General features: G+C 40.8%; 1 protein-coding gene across 4 annotated transcripts in view; it reads right to left on the bottom strand.

Annotated features, from left to right (window-relative positions):
• pard3ab (par-3 family cell polarity regulator alpha, b) overlaps positions 1 to 20,163 on the bottom strand; it is a 427,849-nt gene that overhangs the window by 204,780 nt on the left and 202,906 nt on the right. For all 4 annotated transcript variants that reach the window (XM_061979076.2, XM_061979077.2, XM_061979075.2 and 1 more), the window contains 3 exons: positions 15,853 to 16,238; positions 6,869 to 7,008; positions 3,437 to 3,565 (listed from right to left, as the gene is read on the bottom strand). In XM_061979076.2, coding sequence (XP_061835060.1) covers positions 3,437 to 3,565; positions 6,869 to 7,008; positions 15,853 to 16,238 — 655 coding nt within the window. The remainder of the gene's footprint in view (positions 1 to 3,436; positions 3,566 to 6,868; positions 7,009 to 15,852; positions 16,239 to 20,163) is intronic.

The following is a 20,163-nucleotide window of genomic DNA, read 5'->3' as shown; positions in this document are numbered from 1 at the left end:
GGGAATCACAACAGAATTCGGCATAATAATGTGTTAATTCCACGACTGTATATATCGGTATTGCACACATTGTAACCATTAAGAGTTGGACAATATCGGAATATCGGCAAAAAAGCCATTATCGGACATCTCTAATTTTTAGCATTATTCTTTTTAAACCAAATTAAGCAGTATTGTAATCATAATATACAATGACAATAACGCAAGTATTTCAAACGCAATAAACTTATTTCTCAATAGATTCTTTTTTTACTATTTTAATTGGAAGGTAAAGAACTTTCAAATATCCTAAATAAGTAAACAAGCAATACAAATAAAATACACTGTTAACCTCGCTTCGCAAAAATGTAACTTAAATAAAAATAGAAACATCTTGAAAATCAGTTTGAAGATGAATAATTCCCACACTGGCCATTGGGCTTTGCAATCATCTTTTTTCCACCAAAGTGTTGTTACTCTGCTGTGCTTATCACTAGCAACTAGCGAGGCTCTCTGTCCGTGCATCCTGTGTGTGTGTGTGTGTGTGTGTGTGTGTGTGTGTGTGTGTGTGTGTGTGTGTGTGTGTGTGTGTGTGTGTGTGTGTGTGTGTGTGTGTGTGTGTGTGTGTGTGTGTGTGTGTGTGTGTGTGTGTGTGAGCAAGCGGCCTCGCCTCCACCCACTGAGACAAAGATGGATTCATTCAATTCTGCTATTGAGTAAACATGCTCAGGTGCTGAGACTGATGCACTGAGTGAACCATCTTGCGGTGTGGAAATGAGAGACGAAGAAAACAAACACGGACATGGCAATTTATCGATGACGGCAAAGTTATCAAATTTATTTCGAGTTGAGTTTATATACCGATCGTGAATACATTTACAATATGATACATTATATAGTTTGCATATCATTTCTGTTTACAACATGCAAAGCTTGTTTAATCCTACCCCTTTTCCAATTCAGAACACTTTCTAAGACATATGTTCACTCCTTGTTTAACAATTTACATCAGTGAATTGGTATTACAGCAGTTCTTGGTCCGTTATGATTAACATACTGAGATGAGGAATATTTCATTTTCAATAAGGTTGATGACGTTTCTCAAAATTCTTCTTTGTACTTTGTAAGCACTTTTAATTTGAATCGCTTCTTAAAGTGGATCATATCAGTACATTGTCTGACTTATTCGCTCAATCCATTCCATAATGTAATTCCACATACTGATATGCTACAGGTTTCAAGTGTTGTACGTGCTTACAAATGTTTTAAGTTAGTTTTTCCTCTAAGGTTATATTTCTCTTCTTATTCTTAATTATTGTACATTCTTGGGTAGTACATTATAGTGTGCTTTGTACATCATTTTAGCTGTTGGCAAATACACCAAATAATTGAATTTGAATATTTTTGATTCAATAAATAAAGGGTTTGTTGTATGTAGGGCTGGGCGATATATCGATATACGCGATATAGATAATTATTATATCGTGATATTTGAGTATACGTTCTCACGCAGTTGCTTTTAGATGCTGGCATTACACGACAGGCTCTTCCCACTCTGTCTTGTCTCTCCTTCTCACAGACAGACAAGCGCACCTTCTTACATACGTATACGCCCTTGCGCAGCAGAGGGGTAGCGGCATGGGTAACGTTAGCTGTGATGGGAGTGGTAATACGAGAGAAAGAAGGTGCGAATCTGGTAACAAATGGAGGAAGAATTAATTCCCAAGAAAAACAGCAGGGGGTCCATCGTCTGGCGGTGGTTTGGCTTCAAGTGGGAATATGTCGAACAGATAACCGTAATTTGTCAAGTGTGGGGCAAAAGCGTTTCTACAAAAAATAACATTACTGCTAATATGTAGCATCATTTGAAAAGTCACCTGCTAGAGAATGACGAGTGCTTACTCCGCATGTCAACATCTCCGGTGCCACACGCCCACACCATCAAAATGCAGAGGCAAACATTTCCAGATCCATGAATTGATTACGTGGACCCCGACTTAAACAAGTTGAAAAACTTATTTGGGTGTTACCATTTAGTGGTCAATTGTACGGAATATGTACTGAACTGTGCAATCTACTAATAAAAGTTTCAATCAATCAATCAAAAAGTCCGCAGGAACCTACCACATAGCGAAGGACGAACACTATTCGAACACATTTTTTTAATTTGACACTTATTGAAATATCTTGTGTGACATAATGTTTTTAAACTATTGTAGTGGCGTTCTGTACAAAAAGTGCACTTTAATTTAGTGTTGTTTTATGTCATCTTAGTGACATCATGCACAAAAGTGCACTAATAGCTTGTTTTAAAATGTCTCTGACAATCTTGCACTTTCTGTTTTGAAATGACATGAATGTTTGTGCCACTTTAATAAATACAGTTTTGGTAAATTGACTTAGTTGTGATTTTCTTCTCTGCATGAAAGTTTAAAATGAGCATATTTAGAATCATCATACTGCTGTGATTATATGCATCAAGTGTTCATTCAAGGCTAAGGCAAAATATCGAGATATATGGTGTATCGTGACATGGCTTAAAAATATCGAAATATTAAAAAAAGGCCATATCGCCCAGCCCTAGTTTGTTGTATGTATATATTTTCAAATATTGTTTGATTATTGTATTTATTTGTATTCATTATTTAATCAGCCCAGGCCCACTTAACGCCCAGCTCTCATCTCCACAAGTCACTTCCTCTTGTCAAATGCCTGCTATGCATTCCGAACAGCCATAATTGTCACCAATAAGCCCTTTGATTGGCACTACTGGCTGCTTTTTGCAACCCATGTCCCTGCAGGCTGCTGGTTCAGACCTTTTTATGTCAATAAACGAGAGAAAATAGGACTTAAAGTCTGCTTGGCGATACGATGCCACTTAATAAGCTTTGAGTTGGCGCCAGAGAGGAGAGTTTGCCAACAGACGGCACTTCTCAATCATCTCTTGCACTTTAGTGTTTCCTTTTTCTTTTTTTTGTCTGTGTAATTACGAGCTCACTTATTAATCCAACTTTGATGTAAGCAGATGTGCGGGACATCACATCTCATTTGCCACACAGGCAATTAGCTCTAACATCTGGCCCTGTGCACGTTTAAAAAAAAAAAAGTGAACCAGAGTAAGTGGAGTTTTAGGAGTTGTGCGCTTGATTCTGCACACACACTCAAACACGCACGTCAACTCAAAGGAGAGAAGACGGAGGAGGCTCACTCGCAAAGTGAGAGGACAGTAGCCAAAGATGGGGCACTGGCAGAAATGGAGGGAAGGCAATAGAGGCGATGAGAGATGAGGAGACAAAAACAGTTTCCTCCCAGGCTAGCAGCAGCTTGGTTACAATAAAGAGGAAAGAGGGCGGGGGCGAGGGGTTGAAGGGGGCGTCAGTCTGCATGCGTCATGATTGAGTTGAACACAACATGCTGCTAACAGAGTTGCTGAGCAGCAAAGGTGTAGAGTACTTACCACTTCTCGAAGGAGGAACGTATCTTCCTGGCGAAGGACCAGCATCCCCACTGAGCCCCCCATGGGCGTGGCCCTGAGGATTGACACCACCTCCTCCTGGGTCCGCCCATTCAAGTCCACTCCATTCACCTGGGCACAGTGACACCTGTCAGCCGTTGTGCTTTAATGTCACGTTTCAACGTAACCTGCGGCTCTCAGTTCTTCTGTGACTCACTAACTGAATTTCTCTTAGGAGATGAATAAAATCTCGCCCCCCCAAGGAACCACATGTTTGTTTGTTTTTTTTATTTTCAGATTTTTTTTTTTTCCCTTTTTCCTTTCTTTTATTGTACCGTATTTTTCGGACTATAAGTCGCAGTTTTTTTCATAGTTTGGCCCGGGGGTGCGACTTATACTCAGGAGCGACATATGTGTGAAATTATTAACACATTACCGTAAAATATCAAATAATATTATTTAGCTCATTCACGTAAGAGACTAGATGTATAAGATTTCATGGGATTTAGCGATTAGGAGTGACAGATTGTTTGGTAAACATATAGCATGTTCTATATGTTATAGTTATTTGAATGACTCTTACCATAATATGTTACGTTAACATACCAGGCACGTTCTCAGTTGGTTATTTATGCCTCATATAACGCAGTCGTCCCCAACCACCGGGCCGTGATCCGGTACCGGTCCATGGATCGATTGGTACCGGGCCGCACAAGAAATTTAAAAATATAAATAAATAAATTTAAAAACATTAATAAATCAACATAAAAAACACAAGATACACTTACAATTAGTGCACCAACCCAAAAAAATAAAAAATAAAAAATGTCCCCCCACCCGTGGGACAAATTTTCAAGCGTTGACCGGTCTGCAGCTACAAAAAGGTTGGGGACCACTGATATAACGTACACTTATTCAGCCTGTTGTTCACTATTCTTTATTTATTTTAAATTGCCTTTCAAGTGTCTATTTTTGGTGTTGGGTTTTATCAAATAAATTTCCCCCAAAAATGCGACTTATACTCCAGTGCGACTTATATATGTTGTTTTTCCTTTTTTATTATGCATTTTCGGCCGGTGCGACTTATACTCCGGAGCGACTTATAGTCCGAAAAATACAGTAACTGGATCTGCGTATGTTCTGTAACTGTATCTCTGTACTGTTATTTTATTTTATTATTTTGAGAATTTTCTTTTTTTTTCCCTTTTTCCTTTATTTTATTTGTAATAGGACTTGTGTATGTTTTGTAACTGGATCTGTGTATTATATTTTACTTTTGAACTTTTGAAGGAAGACTAGCCTGGCGTTTGTGCGTCGGCTAATGGGGATCCTCAATAATCAATAAACAATAAACATGGCACGCTAGCCTTATATGATTGCTGTTTTGACTTTGTACATAGTTTAAATAGTTTTTAACATTGTTTTGGCGATCACCTTTCAACATTTGTCAATTCTTACTGCTCCATCCATTTCCTACACCACGAATCCCCATTAGCGTCACGGGTAAGCTAGAGCCTATCCCAGCTAATTTCAGTACACCCTAGACCGGGGGTCAGCAACCCGCGGCTCTTTAGTGCCGCCCTAGTGGCTACCTGGAGCATTTTTTTAAAAAAGGATTGAAAATGGAAAAATATGGGGGGAATTTTTTTGTTTTGTTTCAGTATGTTTTTTGTTTGAGGACAAACATGCCACAAACCTTCCCAATTGTTAGAAAGCCCACTGTTTAATATGTTTGTGTGTATGCTTCACTGATGAAACATTTGGACTCTGACGCAACAGTTTGTTTACATGTAAAATCTTCCACTCCTCTGTCTAATTTTGTCCACCAAACGTTTTATGCTGTGCGTGAATGCACAAAGGTGCTCTTTGTTGATGTTATCGACTTGTTGGGAGTGCTAATCAGGCCTATTTTGTCAGTGCATGACTGCAAGCTAATCAATGCTAACATGCTATTTAGGCTAGCTGTATGTACATATTCAAGATTGTTTATTGTCATATGCACAGTTAAACAGACAGTTTGCCGTACAATGAAAATCTTACTTTGCTAGTCCACCCTTCAACAAGTCACACGGTACTTAGCTAAAAATAAAAAAATAACAATAAAAATGTATATACAAGGCACAGTAAGTAACATGACATTATTGCACATTCTGATTGACAGTCAACAGTATAAATATGGAGGTGACGTTTGGTCACAGCTGCAGTTAAAGTGTCTTTAGTGATCAAAGGTGAAAAGTGTCTACAGTGATGGTTCACAGTTCGGGGGTGGTCATGGTAGCTGTCTTTTGTTCAAAAAGACAAAAGTAAAACGGGGGAGGGGCAAGCATTCACAAGTTAGCATTCACAAGCCTGATAGCCTGTGGGTAGAAACTGTTTGTCAGTCTCGTAGTCCTGGATTTCAGGCTCCTGTATCGTCTGCCTTATGGTAGGAGGCTGAAGAGACTGTGCTGGGGGTGTGTACTGTCCTTTATGATGTTGTGTGCTCTCCTGGTGGCCCTGATAGAGTACATGTCCTGTAGTGAGGGGAAGGCTGCTCCTGATATGTACTGAGCAGTTTTAATCACTCGCTGGAGTGCCTTCCTGTCCTTAGCAGTGCAGTTTCCATACCAGACCGTGATTGAGCTGGTAAGGACACTCTCAACCGTACTTCTATAGAAGTTGCTGAGAATTTTGGGTGGCATGCCAAATTTTCTCAGCCTTCTTAGGAAGTGCAGTCGCTGCTGGGCTTTCTTTATTGTTTGTTGGGTGTTGTGATCCCAGGTGAGGTCCTCGCTGATGTGGGTCCCGAGGAATTTAAAGGTTTTCACCCTGTCCACCTTTGCATCATTATGCCTCATTTGGAGGTATATTTGAGCTCATTTGATATCCTTTACTTTTATCCTCTTTGTATATCATTTATATTTGCATGTCTCATGACACATTATCTGTATGTAATATTGGCTGCATTTCTGATAGATGTTGTTTATGTGCCATGTTGTTCCAGACCACAGCAAACATTACCTAGCTTGCCAAAGATTGTAATAAATCTATTAAAAGAAGACAGCCTGCCATTTACTTTAACTTGGACACACACATCTATTATACCTTTGGCCATTAAGAGCCAGTCATTTCCAGGAGTTATCTCACCTTCTGAGTAGCCTCTGATTTACTCATGTTGTAAAAATGTGTAGAATAAATATACATTTCAACGAAGATTTGCTTCAGCCTGCGACACATAGTCATTTTGATAGTAGGCTATGATAGCTAATATAGACACTTACGTCATGTGTTGCCTTCATGTTGCTTTTAATTTTTTGTGGCTCCAGACAGATTTGTTTTTTGTATTTTTGGTCTTTCAACATTTTTGGTTGCCGACCCCTGCCCTGGACTGAGGGACTCTTACTCCTTTATTACCAAATAAGATATCTACAAACACGATTAACAAGTCTTTCTTACCTCCAGTAACCTGTCCCCAGCCTTGAGGCGCCCATCTTGGATCGCAGCTCCCCGTGGTAAAATGTTCTTCACGTAGATGGGCGCCGAGCCGCCGATGGGGACGTCCCGTGAAGTGATGCTAAAGCCGAGTCCTTCCGGTCCTGCAGGACAAGATGTGATGAAGATAATCGAACATAAGCTGTCGCCGGATGTAAAGTACAGCTCTGACAATAACGACAAGCAGTGCGCAGGGAGCCATTCACACCACCGTCTTAAGACTGAAGAGTAAACAAAAGGTTGGCAGGCAGAAACTGTCTTAACCGCAGGGACCATTTGTCATTTTGCTGATTTTATTGGGACTTCCTGTGTGGAGGCGGCCCCATTGACTCAACAGTATACACTCAGCTACATAAAGTGGCTGCACTACAGTAAAAACAGTGGTCAGTATGATACAGTACACCATAATCCTAAACATACAGGCAGTTCTTATATTACAATATTTTTTGGTAATTTCATAATTATGTACGCACTCACTTGTGTGTGTGAAAAGCCGTAGATATTATGTGATTGGGCCGGCACGCAAAAGGCAGTGCCTTTAAGGTTTATTGGCGCTCTGTACTTCTCCCTACGTCCGTGTACCACTGCGTACAGCTGCGTTTGAAAAAGTCATACATTTTACTTTTTGAAACTGATACCGATAATTTCCGATATTACATTTTAAAGCATTTATCGGCCAATAATATCGGCATTCCGATATTATCGGACATCTCTAGTACAAACCAATATTTACAGTACAACAATAAAGGTTTAGCTATAAAAACAGAGACAACATAAAGACTAAAACACTTCTGTGAGGCATAAGAAACTCAAAACATGTATTTATTTTAGTTTTCGTAACAATAACCGTGATACGAAATCATTATATCGTTACATCCCTACTGTATTGTTACACACATCATTTCAATATGTCTTCTACACCTGGAAGATAGAGAAGGCATATGGAGACATTTTACCTTCGCAATGGTAAAAAAACAAGATACGTTGTAAACCCTTTGGCTTGTTTTTCTCAACCGACTTTAAGAGGCATCTGCAGGCTAATCATCAGGACATCCACGCAACAGTAAATAGTAGGCCTAAACTAACAATTCCAAATGACTCATACTGTACTGAATTACTGTTACTATTAAAGGGGAACATTATCACAATTTCTGAAGGGTTAAAACCATTAAAAATCAGTTCCCAGTGGCTTATTTTATTTTTCGAAGTTTTTTTCAAAATTTTACCCATCACGCAATATCCCTAAAAAAAGCTTCAAAGTGCCTGATTTTAACCATCGTTGTATACACCCGTCCATATTCCTGTGACGTCACACAGTGATGCCGATACAAACAAACATGGCGGATAGAACAGCAAATTATAGCGACATTAGCTCGGATTCAGACTCGGATTTCAGCGGCTTAAGCGATTCAACAGATTACGCATGTATTGAAACGGATGGTTGTAGTGTGGAGGCAGGTAGCAAAAACAAAATTAAAGAAGAAACTGAAGCTATTGAGCCATATCGGTTTGGACCGTATGCAAGCGAAAACGACGAAAACGACACGACAGCCAGCGACACGGGAGAAAGCGAGGACGAATTTGGCGATCGCCTTCTAACCAACGATTGGTATGTGTTTGTTTGGCATTAAAGGAAACTATGCTATATTATTTCAGCAAGACAATGCCAAGCTACGTGTTACATCAACGTGGCTTCATAGTAAAAGAGTGCGGGTACTAGACTGGCCTGCCTGTAGTCCAGACCTGTCTCCCATTGAAAATGTGTGGCGCATTATGAAGCCTAAAATACCGCAACGGAGACCCCTGGACTGTTGAACAACTTAAGCTGTACATCAAGCAAGAATGGGAAAGAATTCCACCTGAGAAGCTTCAAAAATGTGTCTCCTCAGTTCCCAAACGTTTACTGAGTGTTGTTAAAAGGAAAGGCCATGTAACACAGTGGTGAACATGCCCTTTCCCAACTACTTTGGCACATGTTGCAGCCATGAAATTCTAAGTTAATTATTATTTGCAAAAAAAAAAAAAAAAAAATTATGAGTTTGAACATCAAATATCTTGTCTTTGTAGTGTATTCAACTGAATATGGGTTGAAAATGATTTGCAAATCATTGTATTCCGTTTATATTTACCTCTAACACAATTTCCCAACTCATATGGAAATGGGGTTTGTACTTGAGTCCTATTATTCTAAAGTAACTGTACTCTTACTAGAGTACAATTTGGCTACTTTACCCACCTCTGTTTATTGCTCAATGTTTGATTTTTTTGGTTGTGTTTTACTTTGTAGCTGTGTGTAGAAATAGTGCTGCTGAATTGGCAGCTTGTTGCATCAATTCTGTGCTTTTTTTTAAAGTCTGTTCAAGTACTTTGTGTTCTTTGATGTTTCCCACTTGTTTTCTTTTTCTTTTAATCTTTTGTGTGGACTTTTTGTATCTGCTCTGCAACCACATAATTATCCCATTGTGGGATAATTAAAGTCTATCCTCTCCTATCCTATGAAATGAAGGAGGAGAAGACGTATATAAATCTTTAACGGTAGCACACAGATGTATCCAAAGATCATCAACACTGCTGAGGGATAAACAAACCAATTATGAGAGGAATTTGCAGCAGGAAATTACGATTAAGTCTACATCCTGTCCAGACTGTTGCTGTATTTGTGCGTTCAATCACCAAGTTGATGATTAATGTTGGGAAGCAACAAGTTGGACTTAGTGTCCGTTATTATCAGTAGCCAGTGAAGAGGTCACTCTTGTTCCACGTGATGGATGATTGACCGCTAGATTCTGATAAAATTAGGCTGACCATATTGTGAAATCCCAAAAAGAGGACACATATATGCGTGACAAGGCGGGCAGCACGCCAAGGCCGGGACTCGGTGAAAATTTGCCAATGATACTCGAACTTGCTTTATAAATAATATATTTATTTAAATAAAGCATTTTTTCTCCTCTGTTGACAGCAGTGTTGGCGCTAGGAATTTTGCCGCTATAAAGCGCTACTCAGCCATCCACAACCCCGGAGGAATTAAGCAGTGGTGAAGGCGTTGATTGGGGGAGGGGCGGGTGCGTGCATGTATGCCCAATTAACTTGGGTGAGATGTTGAAAAGTCGACAAAATTTCCCGTAATTTTAGTCGACTGAGATGTTAAGGAATTTAGTCGACTAAAACTAGACTAAATCTAAATGAATTTACATGATTAAAAATGACCAAAACTAAATGAAAATCTGCTATCAAAATTAACACTGGCCAGTGGTATGACGTTAGATCCGGAACTTTAAAGTTAACTAACTTATTAGCATGTACAATTCTCCTCTTCTACTGTATTTACATTTCCGCATAACTTAACTGCATAGAAACGTACTGACTGTAAAAAGTGACATGACGTCACACAAGGCAGCGCACATCTTCAATGACTACTTTCCAACAAGTAAAAAAAAACATTTATATCATGTGCTGTCACCTGTGCCAATAGAAAAGTTCTCATTTCAGCATGCAATAATTCCATTTGAGAAAACGTGTTGCAATTAACCGTATATGATTTTTACGTTTTGCACACGCATGCTCACATCAACTACTATTGTAGTCCAAGAACCATTAAGTATTGTAGCGTCCTGGAAGAGTTAGTGCTGCAAGGGATTCTGGGTATTTGTTCTGTTGTGTTTATGTTGTGTTATGATGCGGATGTTCTCCCGAAATGTGTTTGTCATTCTTTTTTGGGTGTGGGTTCACAGTGTGGCGCATATTTGTAACAGTGTTAAAGTTGTTTATACGGCCACCCTCAGTGTGACCTGTATGGCTGTTGACCAAGTATGCCTTGCATTCACTTGTGTGTGTGTGAAAAGCCGTAGATACTATGTGACTGGGCCAGCACGCAAAGGCAGTGCCTTTAAGGCACGCCTCCAATATTGTAGTCTGGGTGGAAATCGGGAGAATTCGGGAGAATGGTTGCCCCAGGAGATTTTAGGGAGGGGCACTGAAATTCGGGAGTCTCCCGGGAAAATCGTGAGGGTTGGCAAGTATGTCAATCAATCCACTCCCTCGCTCTCTTTGTCCCTCCCTCATGAATGCCTGCTGCGTGCGCACACCTTCACAATTTGTTTTGTTTTTAACCTATTCTTAACCCTGGACGTACATTGAAAATACACGCAACCCTGATTCAAAATGCCGAACACTTGAGGCATTTAAGAAACCCCGCCCGGACAGCCACCCCGCATTAGAGGACATGTTCGGGGAAAAGAGGATGTATGGTCAGTCTAGATCAGGGGTGCTCATTACGTCGATCGCGATCTACCGGTCGATCTCAGAGGGTGTGTCAGTCGATCACCAGCCAGGCATTAAAAAAATAGTCCTAAAAATGAGCGATCATAAATCTTTACTATGACGTCACTTTCGTCACTTGATTGACATTCACGGCACCCGAGGGTCTTCTGAGATGACGCTGGCTGCTGCCAGCTCATTAAAATTACCGACTGGAAGGCGAGAAACACTTTATTTCAACAGACTCTGGCGCCGTACCTGTCGTCAAAACTCCAAAGACCGACTGCACAGTTGCACAATAAAAGCTCTGCTTCATCCTGCCTGCGCTACCAAAATAAGAGTCTCAGAAAGCTGGCGTGCTCAAGCTAGCAAGCTACGGAGTTTGCCGACAATGTATTTCTTGTCAAGTGTATACAAAGGAGTACGGAAGCTGGACAAATAAGATGCCAAAAACCAACCACTTTCATGTGGTATTGGACAGAAAGGAGGACTTTTTTTCTCCTTCATTCGAAAATGCGGACGTTATCATCACCACTGTCTGATTACAATCAATGCAAGTCATCACAATCAGGTAATACACCAACGTATATTCTTGTCTTCATGAAAGAAAGGAATCTATATGTGTTAAACATGCTTGTATTATCTTTAACCACCTTTAACTTGTTAACAATATTAACTATATGTGTTAAACATGCTTGTTTTATCTTTAACCACCTTTAAGTTGTTAACAATATTAACTATATGTGTTAAACATGCTTGTATTATCTTTAACCACCTTTAAGTTGTTAACAATATTAACTATATGTGTTAAACATCCTTGTTTTATTTTCAACCACCTTTAAGTTGTTAACAATATTAACTATTTGTGTTAAACATGCTTGTATTATTTTTAACCACCTTTAACTTGTTAACAATATTAACTATATGTGTTAAACATGCTTGCATTATCATTAAACACCTTTAACTTGTTAACAAAAACATATATTTCATAAATAAGTAAATATAAATTATATATATGAATGAGGTAGATCCCCACGACTTGATCAATTGAAAAGTAGCTCGCCTGCAGAAAAAGTGTGGGCACCCCTGGTCTAGATAAAATGCTTTTGCGAACCCTGATCAAGTGTCTGCGTTGTTATGTCAGAGAGATCTGCTGAGAAAGTCTGCCATGTTACTGTAAACACATAATGTCGGACAACAACGTGCACTAATCCCAGCGGCCCGTCTGACCGAAGGAGAACACAGGAGCTATTTTTCTTCTAATCTTCCACGCTGATGAGAAAATCAGGCCCACAGGGTGAACTATTACACTCCAGCACTGCCTCATTTCAACAGGGAGGAGGCTCTCCGAAAAGGCCCATTCGCGTGATGGAAACACACCTAAACAATTTGTTTTGCTACGACGGAGTTTTTAAACATTTTGCCAGGAGACGGTTGAAACAAAAACAAGGCGGATGTTTTAAAGCCACGCTTAAAGCTGTGGGATTAAGTCGGCGCTACGTTCGACGCGGACGAGCCAGGCGGTCTCTTGCAAGACGCCGCTAATCTCCGCTGACGTCTGCTTCGACAAAAGCAAACAGCAGGCGCAACAAGAGAAGATACCATCTTTGGCTGCTGGTACAACAGGTCTGGTGGCATGTAAGGAGATTTGAGGGCTCAGGGAGGGGCGAAGGGGGAGTAAAAAAAAAAAAAAGCTCCAACAACAACCAGCTGTGTGCTTCATGATTTATGCTCCACTACGCCTCGCGAGAGGAAGTGGATTTGGGTGAAAACTTGCTCAGGCATATGGTGCGGTCCTGTCAGCCTCTTTGCTGCGGCATCTTGACAGCACAAAGGGACCAGCCGCTGCTTAGCAACAAGCTCTCTGGCCCCCGACGCCTGGCTTCCTGTTGGCAGAGGTGAGCGCCACCTCTGCCAACTGTCAGTCAAAGGCAACACACTGGAATTATTATCAAAATGTAATCTTTTAAAGATACCTCAACATCTGCCTGTTGCTTCATACCATAGGCGGTCCCAAATGTTACGTTTTGTGGTTATGATGAACTCCCATAAATGATTAGTATTAGAGATGTCCGATAATGGCTTTTTTGCCGATATTCCGATATTGTCCAACTCTTAATTACCAATTCCGATATATACAGTCGTGAAATTAACACATTATTATGTCTAATTTTGTTGTGATGCCCCGCTGGATGCATTAAACAATGTAACTTTACCATGAATTGATTAACGTGGACCATTTAGTGGTCAATTGTACGGAATATGTACTGTACTGTGCAATCTACTAAGACAAGTTTCAATCAATCAAAAACAAGGTTTTCCAAAAATAAATCAACTCCAGTTATGGAAAAAAGTGCCAACATGGCACTGCCATATTTATTATTGAAGTCACAAAGTGCATTATTTTTTTTAACATGCCTCAAAACAGCAGCTTGGAATTTGGGACATGCTCTCCCTGAGATAATCCTAATACCAACTACAACTATGGGAAATACTATACTTTGACTTTCACAAAGTGCATTATTTTTTTTTTTTTTTTTTAAACATGCCTCAAAACAACAGCTACAAAAACAATGAAGGCCCACAGCTTCAGTCCAGAGAATACCAGACTACGTCCGTGTTTTACCGGATATGTACCGCTGCGTACAGCGGCGTTTCAAAAAGTCATTCATTTTACTTTTTGAAACCGATACCGATAATTTCCGATATTACATTTTAAAGCATTTATCGGCCGATAATATCGGCAGGCGGATATTATCGGACATCTCTAATTAGTATTGTACAAAAAAGACGGGCATGAAATGGAGGAATACGTAGTTGTGCATTGCTAAACTGAGGAAGAACATCCCTTTTGTTGTTGTTAGTGAACTTTCTTCCCTTCATGATGTCTCCCAACCGCGAGACAAACTCTTTAGATAAAAAATGAAAGTGAAAGTAAAATTATTCGAGATGTCCGATAATGGCTTTTTTGCCGATATCCGATATTCCAATATTGTCCAACTCTTAATTACCGATTCCGATATATACAGTCGTAAAATTAACACATTATTATGCCTAATTTTGTTGTGATGCCCCACTGGATGCATTAAACAATGTAACAAGGTTTTCCAAAATAAATCAACTCAAGTTATGGAAAAAAATGCCAACATGGCACTGCCGTATTTATTATTGAAGTCACAAAGTGCATTATTTTTTTTAACATGTCTCAAAACAGCAGCTTGGAATTTGGGACAAGCTCTCCCTGAGATAATCCTAATACCAACTACAACTATGGGAAATACTATACTTTGACTTTCACAAAGTGCATTATTTTTTTTATTTTTTTTAAACATGCCTCAAAACAACAGCTACAAAAACAATGAAGGCCCACAGCTTCAGTCCAGAGAATACTACACTACGTCCGTGTTTTACCGGGTATGTACCGCTACGTACAGCGGCGTTTTAAAATGTCATTCATTTTACTTTTTGAAACCGATATCGATAATTTCCGATATCACATTTTAAAGCATTTATCGGCCGATATTATCGGACATCTCTAATTAATATTGTACAAAAAAGACGGGCATGAAATGGAGGAATACGTAGTTGTGCATTGCTAAACTGAGGAAGAACATCCCTTTTGTTGTTGTTAGTGAACTTTCTTCCCTTCATGATGTCTCCCAAGCGCGAGACAAACTCTTTAGATAAAAAAATGAAAGTGAAAGTAAAATTATTCGAGATGTCCGATAATGGCTTATTTGCCGATATGCGATATTCCAATATTGTCCAACTCTTAATTACCGATTCCGATATCAACCGATATGATATATACAGTCGTGGAATTAACACAATATTATGCCTAATTTTGTTGTGATGCCCCGCTGGATGCATTAAACAATGTAACAAGGTTTTCCAAAATAAATCAACTCAAGTTATGGGAAAAAAAATGCCAACATGGCACTGCCATATTTATTATTGAAGTCACAATATTTTTTTTAACATTCCTCAAAACAGCAGCTTGGAATTTGGGAAATGCTCTCCCTGAGAGAGCATGAGGAGGTTGAGGTGGGCGGGGCGGGGTTGAGTTGGGGGAGGTAGGAGTAGCGGGGAGATGTATATTGTAGCGTCCCGGAAGAGTTAGTGCTGCAAGGGGTTCTGGGTATTTGTTCTGTCGTGTTTATGTTGTGTTACGGTGCGGATGTTCTCCCGAAATGTGTTTGTCATTCTTGTTTGGTGTGGGTTCACAGTGTGGCGCATATTTGTAACAGTGTTAAAGTTGTTTACACGGCCACCTTCAGTGTGACCTGTATGGTTGTTGACCAAGTATGCTTTGCATTTACTTGTGTGTGTGTAAATGCCGCATATATTATGTGACTGGGCCGGCACGCCGTTTGTATGGAGGAAAAGCGGACGTGATGACAGGTTGTAGAGGACGCTAAAGGCAGTGCCTTTAAGGCACGCCCCCAATATTGTTGACCGGGTGGAAATCGGGAGAAATTCGGGAGAATGGTTGCCCCGGGAGATTTTTGGGAGGGGCACTGAAATTTGGTAGCGTTGGCAAGTATGCAAATATGTGTAATGTTTTTAATAGAAGTGTGACCAATGTATCAATATTTTTGCTGACCAAATTAAAAACTGCAAAGAAAATTCAGGAGGTGAGGCAGACATTATTCTGACTCACCTGAAGGCGGCGTATGCGTCAATCTTACCTTTATTCAGCAGAATGTTAAGCCTCCTCCCCAGTTTTTTGCTGTATCCACTAGGGGTCGGCGTGGAGTTCCTCTGAGGTGAGTGGATCTGACCAGTGGGAGGCTTGGCGGCAAAAACGGTCGGGTGATTTGAGGGCGGGTAGCCATCGGTCTGGTCCGGATGAGGATGAGAGTGTGGGTTTGTTTGGGAGCCGTGTCGGGACATCCTGTGAGGGGCGGCGTGATCCATGCCACCGGATATGGAGTCTGGACTGAAGCGGCCCGAGGAATACGCGGGGTTCCTCTCGGCGTGGGACAGATGCTCGTAATGGGCCTTCATGGACGAAGGAACCACGTGGAACATGATGACCGGCGAGCGCATGGCCTGACGGAACATGTTCTGGGCTCTGGAAGGAGGAGGTGGACACGTTTAAAAAGGACAGCGCCGAAAAAACCTGTGTCACGTACAATAAATACACCTTTGAGAGTCATCAAGTATCTTTTTACGCCCTCCCACGTATCTTATTTCTATGCGCCATCCATCTTCAAACACCTGAACATTGTGATGTGTTAATTAGGACTTCCTGTTTAATGCAGGCTCAACTGTCTCTGACGGCTCCATCACCTAATCCTCTCATTTGGCTGCAGATGAAGTAACCCCCCTACAGCTTGGATGGTTTGCAGAAAATCCCCCTCTAAACCTCGAACCCCCCCCCAAGCCCAGGCGGTGCGAGCTCATGTCCTATACAGTATGCCCAGATGGAACCTTATGTTGGCTTGTCAGCACTCTGGAGCAACAGATCCTTCGCTAGCTCCATCTGCTCCGGTCCATCACATGTTGCTATGACTTGTGCACTGGCAGCTGAGAGGACATTTAAGTCAATGGCGGAGGAACAAGAACTTTTATTGCATTCCGACTCTCTGCCGTGAAATACCTCAGCCCCCTTTTTTCCCAGCAAACTAATAAAGTTCTCTGGGGAGGATGGACTCATGCAATAACACGACTAACTACAACATCTTGTCTTTTTGGAGCCAGCTTCTGCTGTCTGGCTCTCTCTCGGCTGCGGCAGGAGATTAACTTCTGCAAATACGTGCTCAAAACTGTCGCGGCATATTGACAAGGATCCAACAATAATGCAACTGACACAGCATGAGCATTACAAGTACAAATCCCCCATTTGGGGCGGTGCAGCTGGATAAACCCATTAGCATCCGCGTGGCAAGCGTGCGAGATACACTTTGTGTGATACATAATGTGGATATCATCCATGAAGCAGAAACACCTAATCAACACAGAGCACACACAACTTGTAAGACAAGCGTCCATCCCCATGCAGCATGTAGGATCTAATGAGGAGTTAGCAGGTAGATTTGCATAGTGATGCAAAAAGTGGGATGAGTGTTAAAAGACAATAAGAGCGTTAGAAACCGTATTCTACTTCTCTACAGGGCATGGGGGGAATAAAGAGGAATACAATTAAATAAAATATTACTCACTATTTAATGCTGCCCTTTTTTTTTGCTGCAGCTGTTACATATACTATAGTATTGTACATGGTAATTCCATCCATCTTCTTCCGCTTATCCGAGGCCGGGTCGCGGGGGCAGCAGCCTAAGCAGGGAAGCCCAGACTTCCCTCTCCCCAGCCACTTCGTCCAGCTCTTCCTGTGGGACCCCGAGGCGTTCCCAGGCCAGCCGGGAGACATAGTCTTCCCAACGTGTCCTGGGTCTTCCCCGCGGCCTCCTACCGGTCGGACGTGCCCTAAACACCTCCCTAGGGAGGCGTTCGGGTGGCATCCTGACCAGATGCCCGAACCACCTCATCTGGCTCCTCTCGATGTGGAGGAGCAGCGGCTTTACTTTGAGCTCCTCCCGGATGGCAGAGCTTCTCACCCTATCTCTAAGGGAGAGCCCCGCCACCCGGCGGAGGAAACTCATTTCGGCCGCTTGTACCCGTGATCTTGTCCTTTCGGTCATAACCCAAAGCTCATGACCATTGGTGAGGATGGGAACGTAGATCGACCGATAAATTGAGAGCTTTGCCTTCCGGCTCAGCTCCTTCTTCACCACAATGGATCGATAAAGCGTCCGCATTACTGAAGACGCCGCACCGATCCGCCTGTCGATCTCACGATCCACTCTTCCCTCACTCGTGAACAAGACTCCGAGGTACTTGAACTCCTCCACTTGGGGCAAGATCTCCTCCCCAACCCGGAGATGGCACTCCACCCTTTTCCGGTAATTGTTATATATATTATATAAAAATATAATATAATGTAATAATATATCAGTATGTAATATATACTGTATATATAATATGTAAATATTACATATATGTTATATGTTATATTGGTACTACCGTATTTTTCGGACTATAAGTCGCAGTTTTTTTCATAGTTTGGCCGGGCTCCAGTGCGATTTATATATGTTTTTTTACTTCTTTATTATGCATTTTCAACAGGTGCGACTTATACTCCGGTGCGACTTATACTCCGAAAAATACGGTACTGGGGATGATGTTCGAAATCGGTTCTCCCGGTTGTTCGATAAGAAAAGAACCGATTCCATGGAATTCCTTTTTGAGAACCGGTTCCCGTTATCGAGGCCACTATAGTAAAGAAAAAGAGTTGGTTCTTTATTCAAATCCCTGGGAACGAATCCCTTCCCACGTACAGGAAATGCCCTGTGGGGCCTGCAATGTTATGCCCATTTGATTGTAGACTCTTACTGACACCTTGTGGCGATATGAAAATACTACGCGTCACTAGTTTGGGCACTTCCGGGTTGAGACAGTTGAGGAGTAGACAAGTTGTGTTAGCTCTTACAAGCCTTGGAAAAGAGAAGTCTGTAAGTAAACTGTTTAACTTGTTTATGTAACTCAATATTAAGGTGGAAAGTTGTTCAGTTTGATACTAAGATGCTTATTGAAAAACGATTTTGTGCACTGTTTCAATGGATGTTTTGAGGACTTAAAATGGCTGTCCATCGTATATTTCCACCATCGAAATAGTTTCAACACTCAGAAGTATTTGTTTGATGAATAGTACTGTATATTTGTTTGAAGCTAATATTTACATATTGTGTATTATAGGTTGATTGGCAACATTAAATTGGCCCTAGTGTGTGAATGTGTTATCTGTGTTGGCCCTGTGATGAGGTGGCGACTTGTCCAGGGTGTACCCCGCCTTCTGCCCGATTGTAGCTGGATGGACATTTCAGTATGTTAATTGAATCACATAGCTTATACATTTGTCATTGTGTGTATTTCAGTTTAAAAAAAATAAATAAATAACAGTCCAGTGCAAGACAAAAGTAAAGATAGGAAAAGACAAAGCAAGATCAACAACAATAAATAGCCTAAATGGATTAATCTGCTTTGGATTGTTTGTTAGCTGTCTGCCAAGCTGTATAACCTCAACACGTATAGTGAGGGCAGAACAGGCAATATACAATTATTGCCAGGCTTCGCTCTCATGTAAGGGGGGAATAATTGTTGATTGATGACTGTGGTGTTCTTAGTGTCATAGTGTGTGTAGTTGGTATGTTCCAATAGCAGCAGAAGTGCACTTTTTGGAGAGCTGTATTATTTTCAGTTTTGTGCCCAAGGGACTGATTTTATTTAACACTATATTATTATTTATACACCTATAGTGATCACAGAGACAGGTTGTTTTTGTGTTACTGTATATATTTGTTTTTCTGAAAAATCCCACTTAATATACTTTGGGTAACAACAGTCAATATTTTTATTTTTATTTTGTTTAGGGGGCTCACAGTCAATATTTATTTATTTATTTGATTTTTTTCTTATAAAATAAAAGTGAGCTTTTGTTAAACCAAATATTGTGGGGTATTTTCCATATACAACAACCTATCTGGATTTGACAAGAGAATCGATAAGGAATCGGTTCGATAAGAGGATTCGATAATGGGCTCGAACTCGATAATTTCTTATCAAACATCATCCCCAGGTACTACGATACATTTTTAGTCTACTTCATCCCTGCATTAACCTTTCCATCCTTTGTAACTGAGCTATTGTGTGGAACAATTTCCCTTGTGGATCATTAAAGTTTGTCTAAGTCTAAAAAAAGATTATGATTGGATCACTGCAATTGTATGAGCCGGACAAAGAAAAGTTAGCTTGGGCAGCAGGAGGCCTGAACTACGGTGGCTGGTGAGGGCAAACGCACAGCAAACGTCCAAATGCAGTACTGAGCCAAAACCAAACACACTAGAACACAATTGCAACAAAAAAATAAAAATGCTGCAATCACAAATGCTGCAAGATCAAAAACAAATGCTGCAAATGCCAAACACACAACCATACCC

The sequence above is a fragment of the Nerophis lumbriciformis genome, linkage group LG19 (assembly GCF_033978685.3).
Source record: "Nerophis lumbriciformis linkage group LG19, RoL_Nlum_v2.1, whole genome shotgun sequence".
Lineage (NCBI taxonomy): Eukaryota > Metazoa > Chordata > Actinopteri > Syngnathiformes > Syngnathidae > Nerophis > Nerophis lumbriciformis.
Note: the sequence above shows the minus strand (reverse complement) of the source record. Positions and strands in the feature narration are given on the sequence as shown.